Source organism: Corvus hawaiiensis, chromosome 19 (genome assembly GCF_020740725.1).
Source record: "Corvus hawaiiensis isolate bCorHaw1 chromosome 19, bCorHaw1.pri.cur, whole genome shotgun sequence".
In the NCBI taxonomy this organism is placed as follows: Eukaryota; Metazoa; Chordata; class Aves; order Passeriformes; family Corvidae; genus Corvus; species Corvus hawaiiensis.
Window position 1 is genome coordinate 8,577,535 of NC_063231.1, and position 27,278 is coordinate 8,604,812.

The window sequence follows — 27,278 nt, forward strand, 5'->3', positions numbered from 1 at the left end:
ACTTCAGATAAATTAAGAAGTGGGTGAAGGATCCAGGAGGTGGAACAACAGAAAAATTATGGAGGAATCTGCCACAGTTGTGAATATTATCAAGACCATCCCTTGAACAGAATGAACATTTAAAATCATGAAGTGTTAACTCGGGACAGACAGATGGGGGACACACACACCTCTCCCAGCAGTCAGCAGCCCCACAGGCGGGTCAAGGCCAACCCCCTTTACCAACAACCACATTTATTGAAAGCAAAGCAATGTCCCAGCTCATCGTGTTTTACAACATTTTAATAACCCTGAAATCATGACTGCACCGGGACCACGTTTTCATCAGAGTAAAATTTACAAGCGACTCATTTGCAATGCATCGGACAGTAAAAAACAAACACGGGGGGCACACACAGGACAAAAAAGTGTCATCTCCATGTCAATGGAACATCCTCCTGGGACAGCAGGGGCGGTGGGGACAGTGGTGACCGCGGGACTGTCCGTGCAGGGCCGGCCGGCGCTGCGGATGGAGCTGGCAGAGTAACCTGAGCGATCGGGTGCAGACGCCGGGAGCCCACTAGAACATGGGCGTGAGTCCGTCCTCCCTGGGAAAGCTACGGTGGGGTGAGTGCTGGGGGGCCTCTCCCGAGTTCCAGGGCACACGGAGGGTGCTCCTGGCAGAGGCGGCCCGGGAAGGAGGGGAGCTGAGGGCACAGCACGGCCGGCTGCCCCGCAGTTAAGGTTTCACGGGTGCGCTGCCGCCGCCGAGGCGACACAAGGACGTGGGTGAGACAGTCCCGGGACCCGCAGGGACCTCCCGATCCCGCTGGAGCCGAGGGCACTTCCAGCCCTGCCGGAGCCGCGATTCCCCCCGGGCAGGGCACGCCAGGCATCCGTGCGGGTGGCACCGAGAGTTCCTTGAGCTCCGTGTCCCGTTCTCCAGCGCTCCCCCGGCCGGGAGCGGCTCGGCGGGACGCGGGGTTGTACATTCAGAGCAGCAGTTCGGGTGCGACATCAGGGGATGCTCAGCTCACCTCGGGTCCGCTGGCACAGGAGAGCTCCACGCTGTAGCTGCCCACAACCCAAATCCTAAAGGGTTTTCCAATTCCATTTCCAGACTCTTCCAACTCCAGTAATTCTTAACACATACAGATAGCCATATACAATTTTTTTTGTTTTTAATTAAAAAGCTCCTTCACATACACAATCATATATTGAATTAGCAAGAACAATAATATATTTCTCGGAGAATAGCAAAACATCTGCTCTGCCAGTGCCACCCACAAACTAGACAAAGAACTAAGAAATTTGACAATTTCAGACCACTTGGGAAAGAGAAATTCTCTTGGCCTAAAGGCAGGGAGCCATGCAGTGAAGGTGCCATGGAGGGTACAGCAAACGCAATATACAGAAAAACACAAAGTGTTAAAAATGTTTTCTTGTAAAGATTCTGCAGCCAGAGGGTGAATCCTGATCATCAGGAGTTTTCTTTACAATTTAAGAAATACTGGATAGCATTGAAGCAGAAGAATGACACTGAAAAAAATAAAGAGCTACAAAAATGCTAAAAGGTTGGTTTTGGCCAAAAGCTGAAATTTCCTTTAATATATTGGGGGGGGTGGGGGGTGTGTGTGTTTCTAAATTTTAAGAGTGGATCTGATTTACAAAAAGTCATTGCTGCCAACCTCATGGAAGAATAAAACACCTGACCCCGTAAGGGGCCTCAATGTCTTGGCAACAAAACCCAGAGACACCAAAACTGAAAGCCCTCCTTGCCAAGGACAAAATGCCCAACAAAACACAAACCAAAGAATCACAGAAGGAAAAGGCAACTCTCTTTTAAGTTCCACGACAAACTCTTGGAAGAGAAAAATATACAGGAGGTGGGAGGGGAGGCAACTTCCAGTAAAAACCAGCTGCGTGACTTTGGGGCCAGATCAATAAAATTGGCAGAACAGGCTTCAGACTGGGGATTTTTGCTGTTTCCATAACAGAAGTTATCCCAAAGCTGGATTTGAGTATTTTGAACTGTATCATATCTGCCAACACTACTCAGACCCCCCTGCCCCACTGGGTCTTTCTTCTGGAATTGTGGCTCATGGACAATCCCAGTGAGAGCGTGGGTGGTGGCTCAGGGCTGGGAACACTCTCGATAAACCAGCTGCTCATGGCAATGTTTTCCTTCCCAAAAGGATTGGGGGAATGAGCTCCACTGGACAAACTCAGACCCCTGAGACCTGGGGCCAGCCCTGCTGAGCATCACACCCAGCACCAGTGGCCCCAGTGCCAGTGAGGGGTCAGGGACTGGTTTGGGGGAGGCAGGAGGAGAACACCCAGTCGTGTTCAGCCAGGGAAGGGAGCAAGGCTGGGGTCTCGCCATGAACCCTCAGCCCTGCATCTCCTGTGCCTCAGGTTGGCATCTTTGGGTAAGAGAACCTTCAGGTGGTTAACATCTTCCTAAACTCAAACCCTGCAAGGCCAAACATGAAAATATTTTGCTGTTTCTCCCCCTTTTTAGGGGCTATTTGCTCACCTCCGAAACATCAGTGGAACTGGCACTTTATATATAGAGACATCCAGCCCAGAAACTGGGGTGGAGCCAGGGGAGCCCCCAGCCTGGCTGGAGGGGGTTACAAACTCACCTACTGTGGTACTAAAGACATGGATAAATGAGAAGAACAGAACTGGAACACAAAAATGGGTACTGCTGCTCTTGGATGAGACGTGCAAAGCGTTGATGGAAAAGCTCATGAGTGTCACCAGCAGAGAGCAGAGGGGTGAGCACACGCGCAGGAGGGGTTTGTCTGGCTGTACACTGCATTCTCATTCAAAATTAAACTTCTTCCTTGAAATACCTTCACAGATTTAACAATATATATATATATTTAGTATCCCCTGCGTAAAAGAAAAATACACATTATTTCAACAGCCAAGAAAAAACTGCAATTTATTAAGTTTCAAAGAATCTTCGTACTCTTGAAAGCAACTTTCGGTGCATGTTCTTTTAACAATCACATTCTATGAGGAGAATAAACATTAAAAGCCACAATTGTTGGTTTTCTTTTTAATCTCAGAGTTACAGACATCTTTAATTCAAAAGGAAAGGCAAAAAAAAAAAAAAAAAAAAAAAAAAAAGCCCCCCCAAGAAACAAAACCCACCCAGCTCCCCCCTCCCCAACCCCTCCAACAGAAATTTTCATTCCCAATTTGAAAATATCAGGAGTTTTTCTACAACTCAATGCTAAACTTCAGCATGGAAAAATTGTATGTAAACACGCACATACACACATACATATTTTATATAAGTGTGTGTGTGTATATATATATAAAATACATATGTAGGAGGCGTGTAATGGCAATGAGATGCAATTACTCTGAGGAAAGGTTATTCAGCTAAATACACTACTAAAACTTGAGGAACAAAAAAAAAAAAAACAAAACAAGTCTTGAACCCAGTTTGTGCATAGTTCATGATCCTCTATAAAACCAGCTTTTGTTAATTTGCAATCTTGCAGGACCCTTTAAATCTGATAAAACCATTAAAAAGCTAATCTTCCAAAAAAAAAAAAAAAAATGTAATGCACAAGTTTCCTGATCCAAGCAGGCAGGGAGCACAATGTTCATATAATTTTTAAAACATACTTGAAGTGTATGTTATTCCATTGTCTTTCTTCCTTTCAAAACAATCAAAAACATTGATCTTTTTTTAAACATAAAGCGATTTTTTAATATATAAAGCACTCTTCAAACATCTATTTCTTTTGAGTCCATTATTTGGTAAATATGTAACTGCTACACATTAGATTAGGTATTTTCTTCTTTCTTACTGTCTTTTTTTTTTATTTTATTTTGTTTTTTAATAATATCTTCAGTGCTAGGAGTTGGGTTTTAAAAATACATGAAATGGTGTGGAGTTGCTCCTCGGGAAACCCGGCTTTCCTGAGACATCTTCCACCATGTGCAAGATAGTGATCACAAAGTTTTCGCCACTTTGACGAAGAGGAGGAAAACAACAACAAAAATAGTACACAGCAATGGCCAAAGAAAAGGATAATACAACAACACTGTTCAATCCCAGAGCTCTGAAGTAGCATATCTTCATTCTGAAAATAGTTTTCTTTACGATGGAAGTCTTTTTTTTTTGTTGTTTTTGTTTTTTTTTCTCTCTTTTTTTTTTTTTTTTTTTTTTAATTCCTTTTTTTATTTTAAAGTTTGAAGGAGAAAAAAAGGTCTGTAAACAGGTGGGAGCCAAAACTCCTGGCTCCTCCAAAAGCAGTCAAAACTTATGTCCAAGTGCTTGTTTCTGTTCCTGCTTGCAAGGGAACTATCAACTCTTTACAATTATCTATGGCCACAGTTCAACAAGAGTATTTTTTCTTTTTTTTAAACTTTATATTCCGAATGGAAAAATGGTGCAATACTCCGGTAATAATTTTGTTGCATTAGTCCACAATAAAAAGCCGCTAAAGGTAGATATACATATTATTCTCCAGAGATACACACTGTAATTTTTAAAATGCAGTAAGAGTCCTTGAGTAAACATTTACACGTGAATTGTCGCCGGCCCCTTCTATCAGTTTCTTTCCTTTTTTTTTTTTTCCTTTTTTTTTCTTTTTTTTTTTGTTTTTTTTTTTTTTTTTTTTTTGTGTGTTTTTACCATTACAGGATTAGCTACAAGAAGGGCTGCGGACACTCAGTGCAAAGTTAGAAGCTAATAACAATTAAACATTTGACCAATGAGCAAATAAAAAGCATATACTGAACCAAAGGAGAAAACTTCACACGTTGAGTTAAACCACACGTGGGCACACGCACACACAGGCACACACACACACACACACTCACATCTGTCCCAACAAAAACATAGAGTCTGAACTTTAAACAAAAAAAAAAAAATTCTTAGAGCCTGTTTTTTGTGTACTGATGCTGACCTGGAAGTGTAATAATTCAACTCAGAAAGCGTTCACATTTTGTTATTGGCCTGCTGGATTCAAGTATTTGCATGTTGATATGGTTTGTTGCTTTTTTTTTTTTAAATTTTTTTTTTGTTTCTTTGTTGATTTTTTTTTATTCTTTTTTTACTTTTTATATTTTTTGGGATTTAAAAAAATGACATGAAAAAGTAATGAAACAAGGGTAATGTGCATAGGCAGATCCATGGGAGTAGTGGACACAGAGATACCCCAACCCTGCCCTCCCTCCCCCCCCTTCAACCTGTACAGTCCAGAGTTGCCACTCGGATTCATCACTTTTCTGTACCAATGGTAAATATCACACTTCACCCTTTCTGATTATTGGGTCCGCCTCTGTAATGTGCATAATAGTCACAGGCTCATTTAAATAGGCTTTCATTTCCCCCTTCCCAACCCCCCCCCAGCTGATAAAATAACCCTTTCCAGCCCAAATTCTGAAAAGTGCCCTTCATGATAGACCTATTCTAAGCAGCTTTTATACTTGGTTTTGAAAAATCACCATACAAACATAAAAAGACGACGTAAAACAAAAAAAAGCCATGAAAAAAAAATAAAACCTGTCATTAGCATGTGACACTGACCAAAGGAGCCCATACTGTTTCAGGAACAGTTCACAAGGACTTCTGCAGTTTCGGATTCGATATTGGACAGAGGTACTAAGGAGGGCTGCCAGTCTCATGGGTTAAAGCTGGATTCTTCATCAAGCCCGGGACTGGAAAGGGTTACCTTTCTCTCTTTTTTTTTTTTTTTTTTCCTTTTTTTATTTTTTTATTTTTTTTTAAATTTTTTTTGTTTTCCTTTAGTGCTGATGATTGTTATTTCCATTTTGTTTTCTCTCCTCTCCTAGATGGATTCCCCGCTGAGCAGATCCCCCGGCAGGAGGGTGTTGAGGGGCGTGGGGCTCCCGATGACTCTGCCGTCGTCGGCGCTGGGGGGGCCCCAAAGGCTGCTGGAGTACTGGGGCACCCCCCCCCAGAGCAGGTCGCTGCTGCCCTTGCCCCCCAGGCACGGGGGGTTCCAGTGGCCGGCGTCGGGGCGCACCAGCCCGTGGGAGCTGCCCGAGGAGCCCAGGCGGCTCGGGGTGGATCCAGTGTTGGACTGCCAGCTGGAGGTGGGCGGCAGCGCCTGCCCCTGCGCCAGGAAACGGTTCACTTCTTCCTCACCAGCAAACTCCGCCAGGATGGTAGTGTTGCCCAGGACACACCTGAGGGCACGAGCAAGATGTGAGGTGTGGGGTGGCAAAGAGTGCTTTTGGTGGATATTCTGTCGGGAAAGGCTGTGAGAATTGGGATTGTTCAGCCTGACCTAACTGCTTGAAGGAGCTTACAGGGGAATGTGGAGAGAGGCTATGGACAAGGGGGAATGGCTTCAGACTGACAGAGAGTAGGGTTAGATGGGATATTGGGAAAATACTCTCCACTGTGAGGGTGGTAAAGCCCTGGCACCTAGAAGTGTCCCAAGGCCAGGTTGGATGGGGCTTGGAGAAACCTCGGACAGTGGAAGGTGTCCCTGCCCATGGCAAGGGGTGGGACTGGACAAACTTTAATGTCCCTCCCAACCCAAGCAATTCTGTGATTCTGTGATAGGGATCCATCTTCCCCCAAGCTGAAATCGAGGTGAAGATTTCCACCACATCCACTCACTTTGAGCAATTCCTGTGTCTTTGACAAAGCCTTCTCTGTCCTGTTTTCTATCCACCTTTCTACACCCATCGACACCCAAATCCACACGTGTGGAGACCACCTCCTCTAACTGACACATCCTGGAGCCTCAATTCTCTTCAGGAGTAAGGACAGAAGCTCACCAGCCAACTGATGCTCCCACTACCTCAGTGCTTTCATTATGCTCAAGCTATAACCTGCTGATAAAGGGAATTGCTTTCCAACCCTAAACACCCAAATATTCTTTCCAAACATCACTCTCTGTATTCTTTATCCTCCCAAATGGCACGGATTTTGTCACTCCAATTCTCCAGCCCTTATGCCCATGGATTTTAGAACTCCTAAAAAGCACATTTTGTTGTCATACCCTTCTCTCATAACTCCTTTTAAAAAAGGTGACCACCATGAACACACTCCTTATTTAGCATTTTTTTACCCTCTCTGTTTCTCTCTAAAGCTAAAACCGTGTTCCTGTGCTCTCCCTGAGCTTCCTTGGGAATCCTTATCACGTCTTACAAATTCTTTGTGGCCTTACAGGTGACAAGTCCTAACTGAGGATATTATAAATAAAGTTTCGTAATGTCCTCTTATTCAGCACTACATGAGTATCTACCCCCAGTTAATTTTTCTGTTTCTCTCATTAGGTAATCTTGAAAATCAAGATTAAAGTAACTAGTAACTAGGAAAATATTTTCTGAGCTAGAACTGACTTTGTAACAGAAGAAAGAGGGAGCAGAAACATACATGTGCAGAGACTTCTGGGCCTTGGCTGCTTCCTCCTTGGAACTGTATCGGACCACAGCATTCCCTTGGGTCAGGTTCAAGTGGAATGTGATGAGAGGGCCGTGCTGCAAACACAGTGTCCGCAGTGTGGAACCATCGATCTGGGAAGAGAGGCAAGGGCAGGAAAGGTTACCTGTGGTATTGTGATCTTACCTTAAATGCTTGTTAAACAAGTGTTTAAAAGCTAAAGAGTGAGTTCAAGTGAAAGGAAAAAAGAAGTACTTAATTACACACTTATTGCTCTCTGCATTGAGGGAGACATCCTGTCTTTTTAAGAATTCCCTACAGTCCAGGGCACAAATTTTCCCACTTTAGGTTATACAAATTGTCTTTATCATTAGAAGTCCATAGAAATCCAGAAATAAGTCAAAGGAAAAACACACTTCATAAATGTAATTATATCTTCCCCAAGATTAATTTGGATGTCTGCATCCAAGGCTTTGTGGCTTATGTTCTTCCTTTGGAATGACACTGTGAAGGACAAGTAGAGGATTTGACAGACGTATGAGAAAAACCCAAAAAACCCATAGGAAAAGCAGATTTTACATCTCTCTATGTGCTTTACATCATCATTCACCTCCAAACTTACACAGCAATGGTGCCCACTGAATGACTAATTACAGGCTAGAAAGTTCATACTTGATTTGACAGCACTTTGAAAACTTAACAAATTCCCTGTACAAGACAGATACTTGTAATAAATGCAGAATAATTATTCTTCTTTCAAACAAATCAAATAGCCAAGGCTGCTAAATGTTGTTCTCATCATCTCTTAAATGTTGTTCTTATCATCTCTTAAACCCAAGTGTCTTTTCCTGCCCAGCTCTGTACAATTCCAGTCACCTGGGGGGTGAGGTTCCTAAGAACCAGCCAGCTGCTTGTTCTCCCTGAGCTGTCAGTACTCCATGCAGAACCTGCAACACAAATTCCACAACAAAACATTTGATCACGGTCTCTGGAGAGCATCTCACAGGCAAATTTATCTGGAATCACAACACACTAACAAGCCTCAGTGCTGCTGAAAATAAATCCTACAGCAGTTGCCTCACACCTTGATTTACTGTCTCCCTTGGAATGAAAGGTTGCTGAATGAAAAGCTGCTCTTGTTACATTTCAAAGATCTGTGGCATTTTTCATACTCCCACAGTAACTATTAGGGAGCTAACAGATGCAGGTATGGCAACAAACTGGATCCTCAGGATGCATTAGAATTAATCTGGAAGACACATTTTAAAAGCAATTCTGATGTCCAAGCTCAGATTGCTGCTGCTAATAAAGATTTTTATGGCACTGCAGCACTCTGCTCTCTTGCCAGTGACAGATTAATGTGTATGACTTATTCAAAACAGGTATTTCTGCACTGACAAAGTCCTGATTGAAGATACAAGGGCATAACCAACAGAACCTCTCTGCCAACCTCAGCCTGGTGCTTTACAGCTTAGCAGTTTACAGTAAGAAGCTGTACAAGCTTGATAGTTACGAGAGGGATTTGAGAATCACAGTGGATCCTGTGGGTGCCCCAGAGAGAATCCTGGCAACAGCTTTATCTGCCCTTCCAGGTGGGGTTTTGGTGAAGAAACATCCAAAAGAAATGGCAGGAAGATGGAAGATTATTTAATTCTCAATTTAGTGTAAGTAGATTATTAAAACAGTCAGCTTTATAAAAAAGGAGTAATACCTGCATATATATCTATTATTTATACAGATAGAGATATCTAAATATAGATATATATACAGCCAGATCCATGGTTTCTCATATTTGTATTAAAGCAAAACAATGGCATCTAAAAAAAAGGGCCTGTATGAAAAAATTCAGGTATTCCCTGAGGGCCCTGCAATGCCATCAGGTCCTAAATGCTTCACATCCATGTGTTCCATATTAAATTCCATGGGCTCCTCTTGAAGCCTTGTGGACAGTCTTACATCACACCACAAGACAGGACACATGTTTAAAAGACATTTTTAGAAATTAAGGAACTGGGGAAAAAAAAATCCTGGTTGGGAGCTAAATACATTGGGCAGTTCCTATGTAAAATTACCAATATGACCAGCTGAAAGATGCTTCATTTACAATTTATCCAAACTGAAATAAAGAGACAGGACATGCATCCCCAGAACAGACCCACTCTAGCTGTGCTGAAGCTCTGGTTTCTGGAGCCTCACATGCAGAGTGAAAAGCAAACAGTGCCAAAGAAGAGGCAGAAGAGAGAGCTGTGAGTACCAGAGGAGTAAGAGCTGGTCCAGCCCAGGGGACTGGCACCCCACGTGGAGGATGGCTTGGTGTTGGTTAAGCCTGGAGGAGGTCTTGTCGGAGCTGTAGTGTTTCTGGGTACCTTCCAGAGTTCGTGGGACAGAGAGGCTTGGGTGTGAGAGATCGGGCCAGAGGACCACGTGGACTTGATGTCTGACAGTTTACCTGCAATAGAAAACCAATGCATTTGTGTATTCTTCATTCATGGGTATCATGGGCTACATTCTTCCAACTTCTCAGGAGGAAAAGAACAACTTCTTGTACCATCCAGTGCTATAAATCCTGTATTCTTTGAACCTACTTACACCTGTGTTCACAATTTCAAGTACTTTTGTGTTTAGTGAACTTCACACTGTCTGCTACATACACAGCTCCCTTTGGAAAATCTACTGTTTTGCTTTCTATAAAAGATGATACATGGAAAAAAGTTCAGAAAATGGACATAGGTGTTTGAAATCTGATTTCACCAGAATTATAATGAAACACTTCAAGATTGTCTCTCTCAAAGGTTTAACAGGACTTAAACACTTTTTCTTGCACAACTCATTTTATCTAACATTAAGAATTCAGTATGGTCCATATGTTCTTCTGATGCATTATTAAAATTCTTAAGATCAAAGGCCAACAAAAACTTTATTTCTGAATATTTGAAGTAACCTATACTCTTTTTTCCAAGTATCTTTGAGAAAAACTAAGTCTCCAGAAGATCAGACCATATCACAACCTGTCAGTCTTTATAACTTTCTGCTGTTGCTTGTTCTTTCCCTGATCAGTTTTCAAACTCTTACTGCTGTTCCTGCCAAATCAAAGTTTTATAAAATAACACAAACCCAAGAACAGCAAACACAAAAGTATAGCACCCAGAGGGGCAGACAGAATTGGTTTAAATAATGATTAACAAAACAAGTCTTTATTCACCTTTAGACTTACACATCCCTGCCTTTCCTCCTCATACCAACACGTGCTGTGCAATTAGAGCCCAATTTCCTTGTCACAGCACAGTTACCAACACTGGCAGCACATGTAGGGCTGGAATGGACTGAAAGGGACACAGTCCTGCACCTTCTGCCCCAGCAAATGATGCTGTGACTGCGCTGCCCTAATGCTTTAATGCTGATTGCAGAGAATAAGAAAAAACTTGGTCTGACAAAGCCCAAGATGCAAAGATCTTGTGAATTTTTATAAAACTAGAACTGGCAGATATAAGTTTACACTGGATCAGTACTTTAAGGCATCAGGCAGCCACTGAGTAATTTTATGAGTCCTAAAGCCAAATTTACCAGTTGCAAAATCACAGACTCAGTTACATACACACACACTCCCCAAATTGCCTCAATTTATCTAAATCATTTAACTCAATTATTTCATATTGAATCATAACAATTTAAGTGAAAGGGCAACCACTCTCCCATCTTCTGACAAATTGTAGCAGCAAAAATAATTTGACAATGACAATGAGGACATCAATGAGTGTTAAATGGTGGGAGGAGAGGAGCAAGTCTGAGTTTGAGAGCTCAGAGCAGCCCAGCCTGTGATGGGGCACCCGATACAGGCACAGCACCACAGGTCAGATGTTGCTATGTCACTCTTTCTCATGGGGGTAACACAAACATTAGATGACACTGCAAAAACAAAAACAAAAAGGCAGCAAATAAAGCAGAAATGCATGGCAGATAAAGAAAAGCGAGCCACTCCTTTCTTTTCCTTTCACTGGAGGAAAACATCCCAAACAAGCCCTTTTTGTTTTGCATTCTGCAGCATGACCCAGAGGCTGCACCTTCAGAGAAGTGGAGGGTTTTCAGTGGATCAGCATTTTCTTTTCTAATCCATCTATACAGCCCAACACATTTTTATAATGGGAAAAACTGGATTATTGAGGTAGCTAGCTTGCAAGCAAAATTTCCGTGTTTTGCAAAAAGAAGATCCAGAATTTAGAGCTCATTAAAGAAAATGGGGTAATTAGTTAGCTCACCTATGAGCTCAGCCATATAGGGGTGCATCAGGCTTTGGCTTGACTATTAAAAGACACTGAGGAGCCTCAAACCCAACCCCTCCAGAGCCATGCAAAAAGTACCTCCTGGAGGCACTTCTAAAGCTTTTCCTAAGCTGAAGATGTTTCACTTTTAACAGTGAGTTCAGTAACACAAATTCAACATCAGCTCTTCCTGGAAGGGTCTGTTCCTGCTGAGGCCCTGGGCAGTGTTCCTCCCCCCCAAAGATCTCGATGCCGGCATTGAGTGGCACCAAGTGGAATAAATCCATTTCTCCTCAGCACAATTCCAGGCACACCATCCACCACTCCCCACCTCAGAGCTGACAGGAGAGCTGCCACCTAGCACAGGGCTACAAACACACTTCTGCCTGGGGGAGTGCTCCTGGAAGCACTGGGAGAGCACTCTCTAGGGCCTTTTCCTGGGAATGCAGAAGCTGTGGAAGCAGAAAGGCCGTACCTGCAATGCTAGGTGCAGATGCAATGCTGCTGAAAGAGCTACTGTAGCCGGAGGCACTAAGCGGCCAGGCACTCGATGAAGGCAGCGTGGCATTCTGAGATGATGTTGGGGATGACCCTGCAGAACCAGCAGAGAAGCAACTAAGAAAGATGGGCATAATGATGTTTGGTGTGACATAAGCAAATCTCTTATGTGCAAATACAAACCATGCAAGGCATTCTCTTTCATCAGCCCGGTCTCTGAAGTCTAGGAATGAAATGTTACTGGAAGCGTGATAAAGTGGGGCAGAAGTCTTTAGAAGGAAAGAGAAGAAAGCTGGCCCAGGAACAATTGTAGTGCAGAAGGTAAATTCTGCATTTTCTTTAAGATACTCAAAAAATGAGTGTTAAAGTGTTTAGTCTCAAAGGAACAGGCTTCATTTTTAAAGGTCCTCTGCCAGCTGACTTAGGCAATGGCAACTGTAGATGAGCAGAGATGTGTATGATAAACTAACCTCTTACCACGGGTGATCTGTCCTAAATTACTCAAGGTAAACGCTCCCCCTACATCCTAATGCCCACAAATATCTTTAAATTTTTGCAGACTTTCAGTAAAAGCAAGGATATATTTAAGCAATCTCATCTCAAACTGATAACATAATTGAAACAGCACGAAACCACCTCAGTCAATCACTTACAATCTGAGCAGCTATCTAAGCCTATGTACGATTTCCTTACTGGCAGCAAATGAAAGAAACTGAACATAAAATAAAAAGTCTTCATTGCAAAGACCAGGAGAGCTGGAAGTATTCTCTCTAGCCACCAACAAAATCAAGTGTGTATCCTGGGTGACTTATCATTCCTGACACACAGAGATGGGCTGTGATACTGAAACATCTTTAACTGACTAATAAAAACAGGTGAGCTCTGTAGCAAAGAGCACTGTGTTGAGGTAGAAAGGAGGAATTAAAAGGACAATCTCATCCTTCACAGCTCAATAAAAAACACAGGCTTTGTTTTCAACTGGAACAGCAACCAACCAAACTTTACCTTAACCAGACTCCCTGCGCTCCAAGGGACACCAATACAGGCATCAGTTTCAAGCAACAGAACTCTGTATCAGGCCTTCTCTGGAAATAATCTATTCCCCAGGCAGGAACTATGGAATTTTAGCAGATTCAAAGGCCCACAGAGCTGAAACTGGTCCTGATTCCTCATGGCTACAACTCTCAGCTCATAGGAGCTGACCCTCCAAAGCTTCATTAGCAAACAGGGCAAAGAAAAATCAACGAAAACCCTTAAGTTTTGCCTGTTTTTAGGTGCACAGGGCAAGGACAGCACACCCCACAGCCTGACCCTCTACCTGGGGAGCAGCTCAGTCAGCACAAGCTCTGTTCTTCAGGCTGCACTTATACAAGCATAAAGAAACAGATTCTGCAACTATAGCTTGTATTAAAATTCTATTATTACCAAGCTAAAAAGCTAATGAGGAAAGGCAGCACATGCTAACCCCCCCCACCCCAGGCACTGCTTTTCAGAAGGTCTGAGCTCTTGAGGGCCTGTTTACTTCTGTAAAGGCCATCTCTGCTGACCCTCTTTAAGAAGAGGAGTTATTTCTTCGTTCCACAGGCAGATTATGCACCAACAGAGCTCATGTTCCTTCTCAGCAAGACCTGTAGTGGGTATCATCTGATTTACAGGTACAGCTCTGTAGGTTTAGGCTTCTGGCCTGAAGGGTATTTCTTGGGTGCACTGTATCTGAAGTGTCACTGAATTACATCTTTATGCTTTTCTTTTTATAACTTCAAACCTGCCTGCCCCCTTGAAGCACTTTGGAGTCATTAGAAGTTAATTCAACCTTACTCATTACTCAAATACTCCATGTTTCAGCTGAAAGAAAGGCTGCTTCCTGCTAAGAGGCAACTAAAAATCACTGCAGGCAATCAACACTCTGGATTCCCTGCCCTCATGTCTCACATCCCTTGCCTGAGGTAACAAGCCCAGAGCTGGACACCCACTTCAAGGATAGTCCTGATTTACAATCTGTGCTGGTACCACACATGTAACTGGTAGAACAAACCCCACATTTTTAATCCTGACAGGCTCTTCTGGACAGCCTGATGATGCTATTCCTGTGCCTACTGCAGTGCTCTGACAGAGTGCAGATAACCTGGCTATTTTGGCACTCAGATCACAACCAAGCCACCTTTCCCCTGATCAACTTCCAGCACATGTAGCTAACAAGTAGCACAGTCACAATGCTTTATCATTTTAGAGAATTCCCTTTTTATTCTGAACTAAGCACTGCCAGAACAAAAGGAATGGAAATAGCACTGGGAAATACTAGTTTACCACTCAATTCCCTTTTTTTCTTTTACGGCTTTGGAGATAAAACAGTTCTAATTTGTTTTGTTTATTGATCTTCTAAGAAAGCTACAATTAATTAGTGTACCAGAAGCCTCCTGCCTCAGCAACAACTGTGGAACTTTTGTATTGTGTCTTCTGAGAATTTCACAAAGTGTATGCAGGAGGGTGGGCAGTGTGGAGAGCAAAATCTTGTTCAAAACCACGTGATACAGGTTAGAAAAACTTCCAGTGACCACAGAAGTTTAAATTACATCTGACAGCCTTTTCCAACATAAAAATATTTACATTCCCATGGAAAACACGAAACTTCTTAATCCCTCCTTTAAAACAATTATTTTTCATATTCAGTGATATTCAGTGACAGTTCCGAGCAGAAGCATTATTAGATTAGGAGCACATGCAAAAATACGCTGTATCTGCACCAAATGAGGTCAACTTTTTGGGAAGGGAAAAGAAAGTATGCACAGATGTGGAAGCAATTTGTGTGTTTACCTCCACTCTTGAGCAGATAGCGATTCACATCCTGTATCGTGGTGTTTATGGTAGGCCCAGTTGGAACACTGCCAGGAGTAACATCGGGGTCATTTTCAGGATCAATATTCTGCAGTCCTTTCCATGGCACTCCTGGGTGAAACTCTGTGTCAAACACAATAAAAAGAGAAGTGTGTGAAGTCGTAATTCTCCCAAGCTCCTGTGCTTCAGAAGGACTCAACAAACCCACCCAGCAACGCGTTTTAGGGACATCGGTTCAACACCAAGGCTTTGGGTTGTGTTACCTGGTGGCCAGTTTATGCTGGAGCCATTGGAAATCTTATCACTATCAGATTTGGCACGTGACCAGCTGTGAGGAACAGCTACAGGTGGGCTGGCAGGAGACTCACTGTTCTGGATCAGATCATAGCGGCCGTAGGAGTCATCGAGGGAGGACTTTCCCGGAGGACCAATACTCAAACCTCCAGGGATAGCACCTGCAAGGAGTGAAATGGGGATTTTGGGTATGGAATTGCATCAGGATACATTTTGTTATTATTTTCTTTTTTTTCTTCTTTTCTGTATTACAAAGATAAAAAGAAAACTAAAATGCAAACACAGTAAGCCAAGCTTAACAGCATCTGAAGCCTTAGCAGGGATTACAGCTGAGAGACACACTGCTGGTACAATCTAGACACTCAAGTTAAAGAGTTCTGCATTAAATTCCTGCCAACAAGAGACTGAGTAATTCAAACCATCACACTGATGGTAAATAGGAACTTGCTGAGACAGCATACCAAGGAATATCCCTCATCTCATCCTTCCCTAGGCATTCAGCGCTGACAGGATGGATGATTTGAAATGGCTGTTCTCATGTTCCTACAAACTATCAAACAACAATTTGGCATCAGCAGTGCAGCTACTTGCAGAATAAAAAACTGCTGTAAAGAAATAATTCATGCTGCTCATAATAAAATCCAGGATATAATAAAGTTAACAGAGCCCCATGTTCTAACAGAATACATTTGGTACAGGAAATAAAGGAATAACTGGCTGAGGATACTGGAGGTGTTAGGGATAAAGGTGTTCAAACAGATTAGCAATCACTTCTGGAAAAATAAGAAGTTTGTGCCCCTAACTCTAGGCTGGGTAACTATGTAATCCATCATTCCCTTGTGCAGGGAAAGGCTGATGATACTGGAAAAATTGTGGGAGAAAGCCAATGTAAAGTTTTTTTGGATTGAAGGTATGCAGGTCTGGAATAAGGAGAAGACTGTAGGACTTGTTTTGCCAACACTAAAGGCTTGTTTGACTTGAACTCCATGTTCTCAGCAACAAAATTCAACAAATGAAAAAACCATTCCTACATTGTATGCAGGGAGTGACAGCTGCAAGCCCCTCACTGCAGAAGCCATCTATAAAATCTCACGGGCTCAAAGGCGCTCGGTACCAACCATTTGTGAGCGCTTACACAAGAAAGGAACATGAGAGAAATAATTCCAACTGCACTGTGGGTGGAATCACCAAAAGCCAGGCTGGCAGGGGGTCCCCAGGGGACATTACCGTGCTTGCTGGAGTTCTGGTCAAGCGAAGAAGCAGCACTAGACAGATTATCCATTGAGTTGGGGTGTGTCCACTGAGGAAGGCGAGACTGGGACTGAGAAGTGTCCTTCACTGACAAACCACCAGTAATGTCCATGTTATTTACATTCATGTTCGGGTTCAGTCCAGCTGGGGGGGGAAAGAGATCCTTAGATATCCATAATATAACCGAGGGATTGAAAAGCTGTGTTTGAAAATCCAGCTGCAGGAATTACTGAACATTGATTTTCAGACAGCTGTATGCATGTGGAGCATTTACAATGCACATTTTCAAGAACTTTTGCTTTTATAGAACACCAATAGAAGTCCCATGAATTCAGACAATGTTAAAACCTTGCTAAAAAGGGGAGAAAAAAACATGCAGGGATAATATTTTGAAGCTGTAAGTGTTTCTACTTGCAGTCTCTTGTCTTGGAAGAATGCACTGGAATTTTGTGTTTAAACCAGTTTGCAGCATTCCATGGCTAAGCCAAAATATTCCTAATGTCTCCCCAGCACCCCCCCATGATGTCTGCCACTTCATTTTGCTAATAATGTTTTAAAAATCCCCGAAAAAGCAACTAATTAAAGGTCAGACAAAGAGCTGCTGTTCATCAGAGCAGGTTCTGCACTAACTGGGCTTCTATTTTGTATACACAGAGCAAAATCACTCAGACTGTTATTTAGGGAATAATTTTGACATGCTTCTGTGACACGAATCTGGGTCTTTTCTGATATATAATCCTGAATGTTAGCAGATCACAGAAAGCTGAAATATCCTAAGAACCTCTTAGACTTAGGCCTTTAATTCACAAATTCTTTTGCCTTCTGATGCTCCCAGCCAAAACAGCTCACCACAGCAGTCAGAATTACCTTCTTAACTGCTCCATGGCAGATAAAGCTTGGCAATACTATTGTACCCAGCATAAAGAGAATCACAAAGAGATTAAATTAATTCCTTTATGTCATAAAGGAAGTCTGTAGCATACATCAAACAATCACACAGCAAACAGGTCTGAAAGGTTGCTCTGTTCACTCTGTCTCCAGGCCCAACAATTTATTTTGACTTCAATCATATTTGACAGATCTATGTCTAACCTACCACAAAATACTGGGGCAGATTTCAGGAACTTCCCAGATAATTTATGCCAGTACTCTACTCTGCTTAAACCATGTGATCCTTACTGTCTAACTAGATCTCCTTCTATGCAACTCAAGTTTATTACCTCTTGCATTAGGAAATGAAAGAAAACTTCTTCCTAGCTCTCCTTTACATTTTTGAAGATTCTTGCACGTCTCTTAAATCTTCTCTTTAGACCAGTGAGCAGAGGATTTCATTTTTTCCTTAACAGTTGTGTTTTCAAATCGTTTAATCACCTCCACTAGAATATTTCTGCATTCCTTCACACTGATCCACATATTTCTTGAAATACACTGACTAAAACTGATGCCTCACCAGTGCTGATTACAGCAGAAAGATGACTTTGCACAACTTTCCCAGATGATGCTCCTGTTTATCAATATGACATTTGTGTATTTTACAACATAACGCTGTTAATTTATATTTAGTTCATAAATAGCAACATATGTAAGCAGTTAATTAGGCAAATTTTCTGCTCTGATATTTTGTAGGCAGAACACAAGTGAGCAGATACAGCCCACCTGAACAGCTACCACATAGGTACGGTGTTGTTTCGGCATTTCAGTGCTATTTAATAAACATATATAATACTTATATCTGTATTTGTTACACTGTGGAGCAAACTACTGAGATGTGAATTAAGGAGATGGACGCCCTGTGTGGAGCTGCTGCAGGAGGGCACTCACCAAGAGGGTAAGGAGCAAAGGTGTTCGGTGAAGACTGTTGCTCTTTGGTCTGCAGGTCAGGTAGGCCGGGAGCCTGGGGATGGGGTGAAAAGCTATCCATGGCTGATTTGCCTGCAGAGGGGTGCAAAGATAGATGTGGAGGGGGAGGCTGCTGCTTCATAAGCAGGGCCTGGGCCAGCTGGCGCTGGTGCTGCTGGATCTGCTGCTGCATGTTATTGATTGTACGTGCAACCTGCAGAGAGAGAGCCAACAAACAACTGTCAGTTGTCATCCACCAAAACACAACACATTTCTATGCTTTTCTCTACAGTGAAATAACACACTGGACCTCCTTACAAATAAAAACTGCACTAAGGGGTGAAGAGCTTTCCTCCAGCAAGGCCTGGAGTAGCTTTATCACTCAGCACCTTCCCTGTCCAGCGCTCAAGCCATGCACTGCATTCCTGATTAAAGGATGCTTTAGCTGCTTTGGTAAATGTCACTCAGCCTCTCTAAGCTACTGAAACCAAACTCTAAAGCAGAGATTGAGCTGGCAGAGACACCTACTTGCTGCTCCTGTTGTCTCATGGGTCCGGAAACGTTACGCTGAGCCTGTAACATCTGCTGCTGGATTTGTAAACGTTGGTACGCCTGCGGGGACAGGGACAGGTCAGACACAGCACACACAGCAAGCTCAGCTCCCTTCAGCTGCTCTGCTGCACCACAACACAGAAAAGGCGAACTCTGCAATGTTCTGAAAACACTCCATGAAGCAACAGTAATAATCCTGTCACAAATGTATTTTATAATACGTTTATTTAAGTCCCATGTTCATTTTTTGTGGTTTAAAAAAAAAAAAAATTTAGTAAGTCCACATGGCAAAAAGTGGTCATTAAAGATAAGAACCTACCTTTTTTCTGAAAAAACTGTAACACAAGGCAAAAATTAAACAGGATAAATACCAATCATTATTTTTGATTTGGCCATTTTAAGTTCTGACAGCACTTTGGAGTTAAATCACTTGTGCTGCTTTAGTCCTGAAAAAAATCCACAATTTTCAAGTGGCTGGTTTGGCAGCAAATTTTTTTACAAGGTAAGTTTTTCTGAAACACATGAATTCAAAATCCAAAGGAATTCTATACAGGTATTTTTCAGGTAGCTGGGTACTGTTCAATTATTATGAGAATAATGCTGTGCTCCTCAAAACTAGGGAAAATAATCAGAAATGAGTTTGAGTAGCACACTGAGACCAGCACCTGAACTAGTCTGTCATCTGTAATTTTATGTTTAACCCTGGTCAATACTGAGTTCACATTACCTCTTTATAAAATATTCTTAAAATTCAATTAAGTATTTTCATATGCATAAAAAATAGAGATGTAAAATTTGCAAACACACCAAAAGCACATAGAAGTAAGTCGCTCTTATCACACGATGTGTTTAATATACGCTCCATTAATTAAAGGAAATTTACCCTACACTTGCTTTTTTAGTGAGGCAAGTGGAGAAGTTCTGTAGGTAACTCAGGTGACCAGCACTGCCAAGATTTCTCTCGTTATGTTGTGACACACGTGTCCAGTTTAAACAGTTCTTCCTACTGCCGTGTAACACACAGACCAGTGCTGTTTGAGTACACTGTTATTATACCAGTAGGAACACAACTGACTTTTAGTTCCACTGATCAGCTGTAAAGGATAATTATTCTGCAAATTACTATTTATAAAGCCCAAGGCAAAAAATACAAATTTCTGTCTTTAAAAAGAAACTTCACCGAAGAAATCAGCAGCTGATTGTTTTGAGGATCAGTCATGTCATTTAAAAACTTAGTTAGTCATTCTCCTATTTTATCTTCATGCCTTCAATTCTGATTTAGAGCTTATCTGCCACATCTTTTAACTTACCAGCTGCAGCTGATAGAGCTGGTTCAACATCGTCATATGCTGAGGATTATTAATTGGCGAGGTTAACTGTGCAGGGCTGAGACCAATGTTTTTTGCTGCAAACTGCAAAAGCTGTGCTTGAACCTAAAGAAGAGAAGAGTATTAAACATTGTACATTTACTTTTAACAGTGGCAACTGTGTGAGCCATTAATCAGAGTGACATCAGCTGAAAAATGTTACTATGACCAGAAGTAATACTGTGAACTATCCAAAAATTAACAAGAGGCTCTAATAGAATCTTAATAACCGTGCTCGAGTGCTCATTTATAAAAAAAGAGATGAGAACAAACTCCTCAGAAACACCACTGTGCAAAAAGGAGCATGGGAACGTGCTCTCAGAGGTAATTACAGGACATACATGTGAGAACATCTCAGCCATGCCACATCTCCCTGCCTAGGAAAGAAATAAATAACACGGACACAGCTAGGCAGCAGTGGCTGCGAAGCCTCAGGAGCATGACAGAGCACCTGGGAAGAGTTCCAGGGACAGGGAAAACATATGAGTGAGGTGTTGTCTGACCTGAGGGGATAGAAACTGAGGCACTTGAGCACGAAGACTAGGCTGGGATGAATTAAGAGGTTGCACTGGCGGTTGCTGCGGCTGTTGCATGGTCCTGGCTTGTGCTGCTCCGCTATTGCCAAACATACCCAGATTGCCACTCGGTATCTGCAGCAGGACAACAGTGACACAGGCACTTAATGACATCACTCAGCACATCACCTGGATGTTACTTGTTTGTGCAGGCTTTATTCTTGGTGATTACGACAGGCACGAATCAAGAGACCAGCACATAAGAGACTGTACTGAAAAACAGGTTTAGAATGAGGCAGGGCAAAGATTGCCATGTACTCAACATCCCAAACCTCCAGAACTTTGTACAGATGCCTGAACAAAAGGCAGCAGAAGTTGAAGATGGCTTTTATAAGGATGCAGAACCCTGGAGGGTCACAAGATGAACAACGAAAAGTACTTGCCAAAAATGCTTGTATTTGTATAGCAAGGGACAGGAGAATTGAGGCATTAAACTCACAGCAACCCCATCCTCCAGCTGGCTAAGCAGTTTTTTTACTTAGTCATTTTACAAAGCTACTGATAATGGACATGTTATTAGTGGAGACTGCTTGGAAAGATGAGCTTAATGGGATGGAAGTGCTGGACAAGTATTGCCTTAAGAAAACTAACTTTGAAACAATATACATAATAAAGAGCCACAAGAGAATGATGAAGTTTTTCTGTGTTATTTTGTATCTTTGCTGGAACTTCAGTTTGGTGGCAAAAATAACCTGGTCACAATCAACAGTACTTTATGGCTTCTCACTCTCATGGTGGTTATCAGTTTCCCCCTGCTTCATCTCCTTTCCTTTTCTTTCCCTCTCAGCCTGTTCTACTCAGGGGCCAAAACACCCCCCTTAACTCGATGCTCTACCTGAGCCAGATGCTGGAAGCCCAGTTTCTTCTTGCCACCTTTTAAAACTATGAGCTGCCTTGACACTTGGAGCAGGAATAAAAAAATCATTTCTCCCACATCTCATCACAGAATAATTATATCAGGCAGGAAAGATGACTTAGAGCAATCTCACTGCCTTACAGTCTGTGACAATTAGCAATGCCTCAAAAAAAGAGATTTCCCACCAAGGAAGGCAGAGCCACACCAGTGTTCAGGGCTATAAATCCACAACACTACAGTCTCTTCTTGATGGATATGGGTCATCAGCAGGCTAATTACAACTAAGCAGTTGTTTTCTGTCTGTAAGGTGAAATGTTTACACAGCAGGTAGCTCCTCCTCAGATAATTCACGTGAACAAAGCTGTTGCACTTCCAGTTTAAACGCGTTTTCCCTGGGCAAGTGGCTGACGGGCACTAGTGGTTACTCCAATTCCCCTTGGGATCTCTCCCAACAGCCTTACCTGTCTAGAAGAATTCAAGTTTTGCATGCCCAGCCCTGAGGCAATCCCGCCCAGGGTCTGATTAGGGAGTGCACTGTTTGAAAGGGGGAGCTTCAGGCTTGGTGAAGGCAAAAATGGTGAAGTAGTGGGCTCTTCCACTAGGCCGCCATCCTGATTGGAGAAAGAAAGGGTGAGCTGTGTGCGGTGCCAGGAGCCCACAGCGCACAAAGCAGTGTCCCATGGAGACAGAAAAGGGCGTGGATGAATAAAAAGAGATATATAAAAAAAGGTATGAACAACAGGGAATGAAAAGCATGGAGTGAAGGGAGAAGAAAGAGAGAAACAGGATTAAGGTACTGTTTTTTGTAACTTTGTTGTACTTCATCCCCAAATGCACAATCACCCTCGCCCACCTTTCCAGAGGAAAGGAGAGATTTTTAGCAGCTGATTGCAGAGCTATCATGTGCCCATTGCCTCCTCCCCACTTAGGTTTTCTCCATTCTTCTCCACCACGCTGAGAGGCGGAAAGGGGAGAGGCCCAGCACTTTTCAGGGATACCCTCTGTCTGGAAAACTCCAGCAGCAGAGCACACACATAAAACAGCGCTTTAGCAAACCCAAAACTTGGGAAAGGCCACATCAGCTTATTTGACACCAGTCTGGATTTGGTTCCACATCATAGCTCTGCTCTTAAAAAAGCATTTTTGCATTAACCCCCTTCCCTAGCTGAGACACACGAGCCTCTTTTAATACTCACATAGCGCTGAGTTATTAATACCCACTCTGAAACATTACGCTGTGAGTGAGGCACCCAATGAACACAAACCAGCAAAGCCAGTAATGACAGCATTGGCTGGGCAGCCTTCCTGAACATCCCCAGGAGGAGGCAGATTTTAGCAAGGCAGGAGGAGCCCCCTCTGCTAACTGTGCTGTGAGGAACCACGGCTGAGCGTGGATCCGATGCACAGGACGCAGCCCCCACAGGGGGCAGACAGCAAGGCAGAAAATAAAATAAATTAGAGAAGCCCCAAACAAACAGGTAGATCTCTGCTCGTGTTTCAGAAGGGCACCGAGTTCTATCTCAAACTGTGCTTTGATGTCTGGGAAGCCTGCGGCAAGCATGATCAAATAACACTGTGTACAAAGTAGGGCTCCAAAAAAAGAGGCAGAGAGAAAAAGCTTTAATTTGCAATGTGCTGGGCTGGTGTTTTTCAGGCAGTATGTTCATTGCAAGGAATGGCTTTTTAAAAGAGGTGAGGAGCTAGCTTATTTCAACCAATAAATTCAATGCCCCAGAAGACTGTGAGATACTGGTGAACCTCCTTTGTTCAAAAAGCAGCCCAGTCTGCTTACCACATACCCAAACAGATGACCTAATGCAGCAAGCATGCTCAGTGAACGATATGTTTTAAGTTAATCCTGAAAAATGCATTTTCTACAGCTCTCCTTTGATGCAAAGGAAAAGTTTCTTTACTATCAGGCAAAGTGACACTTGACATGCTATCTGGCTATCCTGAGGGGGACACTGACATTTTCTAATGATATCCCCAAGGCCTTTCAGCTCGAGATATTTTACATTCTACTGGACATCAGTCACACTCCACAAACAACTGCAGCTTGCATGACAGTAACAGGTTCAAGGATTTCTCTTTAGATCACAGACATATGTTTACAATTCTACCCTTCCCCCTTCAAAGAGAAAATAATTTCAAGCTTGGTGCTCGCTCTCCCCTTCAGATGCCATTGTTTCCTATGTGAACAGACCTACTGACCATGAAAGACCCTCCCTGCCTCCCAAATTTATTCAAGTCTTGTCTTACTGACATTATTTTTTCTCAATTTAGAAACAGGCAGTGCCAAGGATGGTGGAGGAGAAGCCACACTGGAGACTCAGGCATTTCATTTCCAGACTCCTTCACAAGTGTGTTCCTTGGCTGAACTGCAGCAAATGGCTTTTGTGTAAGTTGTTTATAACACTTGGTTCATATTCATTTGGTTCTATTTTATTTAATTTGAACTTGTTGCATTGCACTGCACAAATCTGTGCTCTATAACTGAACTAAAATCAATTCATTTAACATGAAGTATTTTAGCTGGTCAAATTAAAGCACCCTTTAGCCATTTTAAAGCCAGACTAGAGGACACTTTTACTGCTCACAGTGGTTTCTGACCTGTTATTTCTCAGGATCCTTTATGTAATGATTATTTCCTGAAGAACAATCTTTTCTACCTCATCTTTCCTCTTCAGTGATTTTCTTACAGACTTTTGTTATACTTCTTCCTCAGGCTACTCAATTAAAAACTGAATCATCACATTAATGCTCAATCCAGCACTGCTTTTCAATTTTTTGAAGGGACTTGGCACACCCATAAAATCCTACTGGTAGCAGTGTTTCCTACTACAGTTATCTAACACAAAGCACCACAGTGGTGTTTTTTAGGACTTTGAGAAGTCTCTCACAATAGTCTCAAGTACCAAATGTGACAGAATGCAAGTGGAATTACTCAAAGATTTTTAGCCCTGTGAGATATGGACAATTTAGCAGAGGATGCCTGGACACTCTGGCAGTCACCTGCCAACAACTGCCACTTCATGAATCAAAATGTCTCAACAGACAGATGAGAGGCTGATGAATCTGTCAGAGGTCTTTATACAAAGTCAGTTACAGAAGTAGCTGGCAGAAAATACACACTGACTTCTTAAAAAAAAGATTGAAAAAAAAAAAATTCCTTCCTAAAAGTGGAAGTAATAAAATCTCATCTAGAAATAAGTTCTCTTCAAATCAAACAGGAATTAGGCAAAAGAAACCTGGAGGAAATGCAATACTCAAAGAAGTGCTCATCATACAAGGGATGATGAAAATTCTTTCAGTCACTGGATCACAGGTAACATAGATGGAGGAAAGAAGAATTTAGAAGTTAACCTTAAAATCCTAGTGATCATTATCAAATTGTGACGGGTGCAGAAGAGTTTCTCCATGATAATACAATATCCTGCTTGTTGTTCCAAAGACAAAAACCAATCGCAGTCACCAGAGATTACCGGGCTCAGAACATGAAGGATGAGGATGAGAAAACCCAACAAACACTATGTTCAAATCAGAAACAAAGAAAAGGTCTAGTCAGAAGATTTTTGGAAGAACAGGATTGCAGCTAAGAGGCATCAAGGCTTGTAGACCTGGATTTTGCAGTAGTAGAGAAGAGGAGCTGATCACTGACTGGGAGGGTAGGGAAAAGGAGACTTCATTTGCAAGGTGAGAATTTCAGAGTCCCAAGCCAAACTCTATGCTCGGAAAAAAGATCCCTTCTCTAGGCTTATTTCTGGTATTTTAAGGATGCTTCCAGGAAAATCTCACCTGTTTTTCTTACAAATCTGATGGCTCCAGAAGACACCAGGTAACATCTTCAGGCAAATCTGACACCTAAGCACAGCATGTCTGCCACCAAGTGTAAGATAATGTGGTTGATATCACGTATCAGAGCTGGATCTTTATTCCCTCAAGGCCACTGGATTTTCTCCCTTCGCCTTTCATGGTGCTAGAGGTCAAGATAACACCCTGAGAAATAATAAATTAACAAAGCACCGAGTGCTGAAGATTGACTCGGTGTGACATGGAATAAAGAGCACCTGCAGCAAGCAGAGAAAGCAAACACTCAAAGGTGATGTTGAATCACAGACCACTCCTGATCCAGAGAGAACAGGGAGTTCAGTGGGTCCAGAAGCAAATGTCAGGGTCGGAAATTTTCCCTCCTCAAATGTATAAAGTTAAAAAAAATAGTAAGTGCTGGCTTTAGATGTTTAGAGAAAAATGATGGAGTCTCAATGCAGGTGAGCTGAGAGAGTGGTAACAACGAGCACACCAACCCAAAGTACAACTTCATGAAGAAGAACCTTGCAGAACTTATTGAAGACTCAGCAAAGCCAACAAAAGGATAACAACTTGATAAGGCAGTAAGTAAAACAAGGGATATTAGCTGGAGTGCTCTGTCCATCTGTGTGGAGAGCTTGTTCCTCACCAAGGATGACCTAAGCAGAAACACAGCAGCTCCAGACTCACGCTCTGGAACAGCACCTCAAAGGGCAAAAAGGTTTTGGAGGACTTGCTCTACTAGCATGAGCTGTAAATCTGGAAAGAACTTCTTTGGGGGGGAAAAAAATTCTGTTCTTAGAGTAGAAACTATATTTACTTAATTCACTTAGCAAGTTGCTCAACACTGTGATAGCTAACAAATACAGTGTGGGATTATTTCCTTTGTTAGAGCAAAGTCACTGTGACAGACTATGCCTCGACTGATAGATTTTACTTACTCTATGAATATTAATGATTTTAGTAGTCCCTTCTCAATAGTTGTGTTTAACATATGTTTCCAGAATTATGCATCATGCTGCACATAATGCACCTCTCTCTCTGGCAAGGATTTTACTGCTGAAGATACTGTTATCCAAGAAAAGGAAAGGCTAACTGGCATGCATGCATCTTTTGTGGCCTTCAATTAACATACTCATTAAAGTCTGCCATGGCTAAGAATGAACTTTAGATGAGTGGATATTATTACTGCCTCACACCCTGTACACAGCTCATGTGAAATGAATTGGTTTCAGCACAGTTTGTAAAAAGCACTGATTTCTGTGTTTAGAATCCTCCACCACCCATCTATATGAACCTTTAAACAACCAGTGAAATATAGAATGACATCTGAGATTCTTCTTTCCTTATCAATAATTTTCAGGGGGATTCTTAGGTGATTTGCTGAGTTTCTGCAGGACTTTCTGTCAGGCTGTAAATCTCATTTTCTACTGAAGACCTGGCTGCACTTTTCCATATATTCTTTTCTTTAGTCACTTTGAATCCTGGACACCACAAACTCCTGGAGCCTTTTCCTCAGTCATTAAATGGTGCTGGAAAATCTTTCATATATGATGACAGAAAGAGAAGCTCATTGGAGAAGCTATTTATGACTGTGTATGTCTGCTCTGAGACTTAACAAAAATACCTGAGTTCCTCATTCCTCTTTAGGTACTGAACTTGCACTGAAATCTCTAAGAAGCTCAAAACTAGAAGAAGAGAAATTAAGAGCCTAATTTTTGAAGATTTTGGCTTTGGTCCTGCCTGATTGTGAATTTGGGCAAGGGTCACTGACTGGAC

At 42.3% G+C, this 27,278-nt stretch overlaps 1 protein-coding gene across 10 annotated transcripts in view; it reads right to left on the reverse strand.

The window, feature by feature from the left end:
* Nucleotides 1-264: 264 nt before the first annotated feature.
* The window catches only part of TNRC6C (trinucleotide repeat containing adaptor 6C), a 101,907-nt gene continuing 74,893 nt past the window's right edge, over nucleotides 265-27,278 (reverse strand). For 4 of the 10 annotated variants that reach the window (XM_048323993.1, XM_048323992.1, XM_048323995.1 and 1 more), the window contains 13 exons: nucleotides 22,154-22,327; nucleotides 20,765-20,911; nucleotides 20,205-20,327; nucleotides 18,871-18,954; nucleotides 18,325-18,556; nucleotides 16,480-16,647; nucleotides 15,222-15,413; nucleotides 14,938-15,081; nucleotides 12,101-12,217; nucleotides 9,621-9,815; nucleotides 8,243-8,313; nucleotides 7,361-7,500; nucleotides 265-6,159 (listed from right to left, as the gene is read on the reverse strand). In XM_048323993.1, coding sequence (XP_048179950.1) covers nucleotides 5,799-6,159; nucleotides 7,361-7,500; nucleotides 8,243-8,313; nucleotides 9,621-9,815; nucleotides 12,101-12,217; nucleotides 14,938-15,081; nucleotides 15,222-15,413; nucleotides 16,480-16,647; nucleotides 18,325-18,556; nucleotides 18,871-18,954; nucleotides 20,205-20,327; nucleotides 20,765-20,911; nucleotides 22,154-22,327 — 2,148 coding nt within the window. In that variant the 3' untranslated portion in view covers nucleotides 265-5,798. The remainder of the gene's footprint in view (nucleotides 6,160-7,360; nucleotides 7,501-8,242; nucleotides 8,314-9,620; nucleotides 9,816-12,100; nucleotides 12,218-14,937; nucleotides 15,082-15,221; nucleotides 15,414-16,479; nucleotides 16,648-18,324; nucleotides 18,557-18,870; nucleotides 18,955-20,204; nucleotides 20,328-20,764; nucleotides 20,912-22,153; nucleotides 22,328-27,278) is intronic. The other 6 variants (XM_048323994.1, XM_048323997.1, XM_048324000.1 and 3 more) reach the window with 4 other exon arrangements.